The sequence below is a fragment of the Denticeps clupeoides genome, chromosome 8 (genome assembly GCF_900700375.1).
Source record: "Denticeps clupeoides chromosome 8, fDenClu1.1, whole genome shotgun sequence".
Lineage (NCBI taxonomy): Eukaryota > Metazoa > Chordata > Actinopteri > Clupeiformes > Denticipitidae > Denticeps > Denticeps clupeoides.
The window spans coordinates 2,537,134-2,543,533 of record NC_041714.1 but is presented as its reverse complement, the minus strand read 5'-3'; the positions used below and the strand labels follow the sequence as shown (position 1 = coordinate 2,543,533).

Genomic DNA, 6,400 nt, shown 5'->3' with positions numbered 1-6,400 from the left:
CAAATCCATTCTTACTACGTTCTGGATTATTTTAGATGCAGTTGCGCCCTCTCGTGGACAAAATATGTAAAGAAAGACAGTGCCACCTGTACCGTTTCAGTACATAGTTGCGTTCGATGTTTAATTATTCATTTCCAACATTTACAATTATATACATCCCATAAAAAATAAAACAACATTAGAGCTGAAATAGGCAACTACACAGGATTCCCTTATTGGCCCAATATCACAGGCAATGAAGAGAAGTATTTTTACTATATTAAAAAAAAAACATATATTGCAATTAGATTTGCGTTTATAAATTCAGGGTTTCTGCCAAAATGCAAAACAGTATCTAGTAAAAATCTAGTATCTAAACATGAAATCTAGTATATATCCCTAAATAAACAGGTTTGATAAGGTCAATTTGTATTTGCACTGTAGCACTGAACCAATCAGTCTTGGATCCTGTAGAGATCCAAAATATTGATGCAGACTCCTCTTCTCCATTATCATGCGACCACTGGTCTGCAGATGGCATCAGTTCCTGTCTCTCTTCAGCTCTGTTGACCACAACCCTAAAGGGGAAAACCTCAATTAATTTCAGACCACTTTTTTTTTTTTTTTTTTTTTTTTTTTAAATCATTCATATTTCCATTATTAAGCCTAGTCCTACACTAAATCATTATTATTCATTCAATCTAAACTGTCTAATTTCTTAGAAAGGACAGGTTGGAAAGAACACCCGAAACATTCGCTAACGTCTCACAAATCACTAATAATTATCCAACAGATTTTTAAAATCTTATTGATTGCTTGGAAGAGACAAGTGGTCAAATGTGACACACCCGGGGAGCAGTGTGTGGGGACGGTACCTTGATCAAGGGGACCTCAGTGGCACCTTAGCGGTTCCAGATTTGAACCCGCAACCTTTTAATTACAGGTCCGTTTCTTTACCTGCTAGACCACCACTGCCCCATCTAGGCATGTAGCATGGCAGTACATTATTAAATACGACATGACCCTTCAGATGGGATCACATACACTGATTAGTGGAACAGCCACCGATTGATAAGGATGTGTCAGGTAAGCAGGTATATGTAAAAGGTAGCTGTCTCACACACCGATATCACACACCTGTGTGCTGCCTGTCACAGTTTAGCTAGGCGAGATGAGATTATACCCAACAGGCTTTCCATGTCATTGGCTGAAGTGAGCCAAGACCCCCCGTCGGCAACCAGCACACTGCCGGTGACGTAGGATGCTGCCCGGCTGGAGAGGAAGAGCACTGCATGCGCCATCTCAGTCTTATTTCCTGCTCGCTGCAGAGGAATGCTGCGGAACGCTCCTCCACTCTCAGCATGCGAACCGCCTGAGAACGAAATACAAAACTTGACTAGGTGACTAGATCAGAGATGATGAACGTGTTTGGAGGGTTCATGCTGGCCCTCCTCACCTAGTCTGCGGTAACCCTCAGTGCCAGAGATGGGTCCTGGTGCCACAGTGTTGACCCGCACTCCACTGGGACCCCACTCCACTGCCAGGTGCCGTGTCATAGCATCTGCATGAGACAGCCAGAGAAAGTGAAAATTTAATAAAGCCTGAATTAAAGTTGTTGAATGCTGTTTTTGGATACCAGACTGACTAGACCAGGGCCTTAGGTAAAGTACATTAAAATACAAAATGTGTAGTAAAGTGAAAGTGATTGTGAAACACAACATAGCACATGGTGACACAACAAAATGTGTCCTCTGCTTTTAACAAATCACCCTTGGTGAGCAGTGGGCAGCCACAACAGGCACCGAGGGAGCAGTGTGTGAGGATGGTGCATTGCTCAGGATTCGAAACGGCAACCTTCTGATTACAGGTCCGCTTCCTTACCCGCTAGGCCACAACTGCCCCAACCAAACAGGACAAGGCAAAGTAGTAAGTGGTAAAAGCACTTATTTCTCAACCCAAATAAATAAATAAATAAATAAAACTGCGCATATAGGACATTAAATACATTAAATAATAATAATAATAATAATAATAAGTATAAATATTTTGGAGCACAGACCATTGGCTGCTTTTGCAGACCCAGCATGCACCTGTAGTGCTTGACCCTTATAACCCAAAGTGGCAGAGATGTTCACAATGGAACCACCATGATCCTACCAAAATGGAAAGACAAGAAGTGGGAAGTGGAGCAGTCAGCAGTCAATGAAATTAACTGGTGCGTCTACTACCCAGTGATAAGCAGACAAGAAGCTCACCTTAAACCACTTCTCATAGACCACTTTGCTGGTGTTGAAGGTGCCCATGGTGTCAATCTCCATCACCGTTTTAAAGGCGTTGAATGACAGGGCAGCAGCAGGGCAAATAAAGTTTCCTGCAGCATCTGGGGATCAAAAGGACGGGGTGATTTTTCTATTCAGAAAGCATGTTTTGCATATTTCATGAAAAGTGTGCTGTTCACATACAAAATAGGTGGTAGTACGGCAGTCACATACATGGATGCAGATATGCATTTACAGATGCAGAGACCATTTTCACATGGTGGAGTACAAAGGTTTCAAAGACTCATATGTGCATGCAGGAAGGTGCAAGATAATATGTTTTTGGGTGATGCCATGTACGGGGTTTAAGGAATGGGTATAAAAGGAGAATTCTCTCAACTGCCACTTGACTCTTGTGCTCAGGTTGGCAGCAACTGGTCCACAACTGGACCAATAAGGATTGATAAGGCTTGAATCCCAGAACAAAAGCAAAAAGACCTTGTGAAGATGCTTGCTGAAACTGGTAAGAGTGGATCACTATCCACAGTGAGTCCTGTACATGCACTGAAAGGCTACTCAGGAAAAGGCCATTTAAAAAAAAAAAAAAAAAAAAAAAAAAAGACAGATTAAACAAATGGATAAAGACCCTAATTTCTGGAGACATGGCCTGTGGTCTGATGGAACAAAAATGTAACTGTTTGGCCATAAGGAATCATAGTTATATTAGGAGGAAAAATGGCAATGCCTTCAAGTGTGAGAACACCATCCCAACCGTGAAGTACAGAGGTGGCAGCATCATGTTGTGGGGTGTTTTTCTGCAGGAGGGACTGGTGCACTTCTCAAAATTGATGGCATCATGAAGAAAGAACAGCATGTTGAAATATTGAAAACGCATCTCAAGACATCAGCCAGGAAGTTAAAGCTTGGGCGCAAATGGGTCTTCCAAATGGACAATGACCCTAAGCATACTGCAAAATTGGTTACAAAGTGCTTTAAAGACAACAAAGTCAATGTTTTGGAGTGGACATCACAAAGCCCTGATCTCAATCCCATAGACAATTTGTGGTCTGAGCTGAAAAGACGTGTGAGAGCAAGGCGGCCTAACCTGACTAAATTACATCAGTTCTGTCAGGAGGAATGGGCCAGAATTCCATTAAACTGTTGTGAGAAGCTTGTGGAAGAATACCAAAGTCATTCAGTTTAAAAGGCAATGCTACCAAATACGAAGCAAATGTATGTAAACTTTTGGCTTCAACTGTATATATTAACACTGAAACACTGTTCTGCATCTTAATCTGTGCTGGTGCAAAAAATGCTTATTCTTAACACGGGTGATGCAGCTTTTTCATCTACCTGTTGAGCATATGAGAGGCGTGTACTGTGGGTGTGTGGGTGTGTGGGTGTGTGTGTGTGTGTGCGCGCCTCACTGTTGATCAGTATATCAATGCGGTGCAGCTCTTTCAGCGTTTCCTCAACGGCTGCGGTTATGGTCTCCGGCTGCCGAACATCCATAACAATGGGGAGACACCTACGGCCAGTAGCTTTACTCAGCTTCTGAGATGCCTACATACAGACAAACACCTAGATGATGCTGCAGGCCAAGTCAGCACTGCATTATACACACTATATGCAAATACTGATCATTTCATGTGTGTGCATTGATTGCCTCAGTCAAGCGTTCACGATTCCGGCTGGCAATGGCCACATCACACCCATGCCTGTGAAGAGAAAGCCAGGTTTATATTAGATAAGTAATATATTAGATAACTGGCACCAGACACTTTTCAGGCAAACTCTTTTTTTTTTTTTTTTTAAATCACACAACTCAATCACAGGGTAAAGATTACCTCATAAAAACTTCAGCAATGCGAAAACCAATTCCAGAACCCCCACCTGTAATAAAGGCCACCTGATCCCTGAAAAAACATTTTCCACAAAAACAGTAGTGATTTACATGAGTCTACAGAGAAAACAATGACCTGTTCATGATGCTAATATAAAATTAGATTAGGAAAAGGGAACAAGTGATAGTAGAAGACCTGTAACGTTAGCAGTGAGTTCTGAATTCAACATACATTTACAGCATTTATCAGTCACCCTTTTCCAGAACAACTTACAATCAGTAGTTACAGGGACTGTCCTCCTGGAGCAACTTATGGTTAAGTGTCTTGCTCAGAGACATAATGGTAGTAAGTGGGATTTAGGCGAGTGCGTTACTCACTAGGTTACTACCACCAATCAACAGACATAGAACTTCACTGGATTTTCTCTTACTCATTAAACAGAAAACTAGAAATCTCCACTTTAACAATGTCAGGTATGTCTGTGAACTTATACACACGTGGGTTTTTCCAATTGCTGCATCAGATAAATAGTGAAAATGCTAAATAATTCTGCCGCTCAGACAGTGCATGTCTACTACTTTCTGCAATTCAAAATAAAACCCCAACCCTTTCCCTATTATCTTTGACTTTCACAAGTGTCAAAGTGCATGATGTACATGGCTTTACAGCTTGACCCCAAACTGGAATGTATATTAAACCACTCCCTGTTTTTCAATTTGGAACTTTTATTGTATTTAAACTTGGCATTAAAATCAAAAGTGCAGAGAGGGGACGAGTCGCTGAATTATTACGGATTCTTACAAATTATTGGCTGCAGTGATTGAAAGCTCAATGTGTGTGTAAATTCACAGACATACCCGACTTTGAAAGTAGAGATTTCTAGGTTTGGTGTCTCATGAGTAAGAAAAAAATCCAGCAAAGACCTGTGAATGACTTGAATACAGAGCTCACTGCTAACTTTACTGAGGTAAGTAGAAGGCATTCCTAATAAGTTCAGTAGCTTCACATGTGTTACTGTTATGCGGTCTTGCTTAAAAGATTGCCAGGTTGTTTGCGATGACTACATGCATGCACTAACTTGAGCAGATCTGGGCAGTAGATGTGGGTGTAGGAGTCCATGCAGTCGTCAGTAATCACATCCTCAGGGATTTCTCCAGGCTTCCGTGGATCTTCTGCCATTTTGGGGCTGATGTGTGACTGTGTAAATACTTCAATAACGAGACTCTGTGAAAAAGAGATGTTTGTTTTGTAGTAATGAGAACCGTGACAACAGGCGCACATAAACGCTGGCCAAACTCTGCTCAAGAGAGTAGAAATAATGAGTTGCAATGATCTGGGCCACAAAGCAACAAAACTGCTCCAGGAGAACTAACGTTCCGCGTAAAATGAACAACTCAACGTTGTGTTTAAAGCGCTTTCTCCAGCCCGTGGCGTAATTGTTAACGGGGGCGCGTGAGAACGTCCACAGAATGCAATGTTATCACGTTAAGCAACGACAGTACCTTGCAAACAGATGAAACGCAGAGGAGTGCCCCTGTAGAACACAATTTTAAAGGAAGCTGTGCAGTCGGAGGCACAAAGCACCGACTTCGAACTTTGGAGCCGACCTCAGAGGACGTCAAAAGAAGCACTGCATTGTGGGATTTGTAGTATGGCCTTTTGCCTCAGTAAATACTCTCGCACTCTATGGGGGGCGGGGTTTCGGGGACGTCACGTGGTCCAGGCTGATTGCAGGTGGGGGGAGGAGCTATATGGAGGGAGCAGCGAGGTGTTCGGGGGTCGCTGTGAGTGGGCAATAGTCCGTGGCCGGGAGCGAAGATAGTTATGTAGTTGGGGGGGGGGGGGGGCTGGAATTAGATCAGCGTAGTGAGGGAATTGTGGCAGACATTTAGCATCGCAGCGAAATTCTCAGGTGCAGATGGCGGCGGAGGAGAGCGGGACTCGGGGTGGCGGCCGAGCTGCGCGTCACCGAGGATGACACTCTGTGGCAACCACACCTGGATGTAGGGAATTAACAGCGACTTTTGTACCTTACACACACCTTCTAGGCAGTGGTGGCCTAGCAAGTAAGGAAGCAGATCCGTAATTAGAAGGTTGTGGGTTCAAATCCTCAATTGTGAAGTTATTCCTGCACCTTATTGAACCGCAAGACCCTACAGCGGATAGTGAGGACAGCTGAGGAGAACATCAGAGTCTCTCTTACCCCCCATAACGGACATTTACAACACACGCTGCATCAGGAAAGCCACCAGCATTGTGAAGGTCTCTACACACCCCTCACATGCACTCTTCACCCTCCTGCCATCTAGAAAAACACTG

The 6,400-nt window shown here is 43.2% G+C and overlaps 1 protein-coding gene across 2 annotated transcripts; it reads right to left on the bottom strand.

The window, feature by feature from the left end:
- Positions 1–91: 91 nt before the first annotated feature.
- Positions 92–5,724, bottom strand: decr2 (2,4-dienoyl CoA reductase 2, peroxisomal). 2 transcript variants are annotated; one of them, XM_028989287.1, is made up of 10 exons: positions 5,584–5,724; positions 5,160–5,305; positions 4,085–4,153; positions 3,904–3,955; positions 3,665–3,800; positions 2,235–2,359; positions 2,039–2,132; positions 1,436–1,540; positions 1,117–1,351; positions 92–557 (listed from the first exon to the last, which is right to left on the bottom strand). In XM_028989287.1, exons 2-9 carry the CDS (start codon positions 5,258–5,260, stop codon positions 1,131–1,133), a joined length of 903 nt encoding a protein of 300 aa, XP_028845120.1. In that variant the 5' UTR covers positions 5,261–5,305; positions 5,584–5,724; the 3' UTR covers positions 92–557; positions 1,117–1,130. The 2 variants fall into 2 exon arrangements, with proteins under 2 accessions (XP_028845120.1, XP_028845119.1); XM_028989286.1 differs by having other exon boundaries at positions 1,163–1,351.
- Between the last annotated feature and the right edge of the window lie 676 nt (positions 5,725–6,400).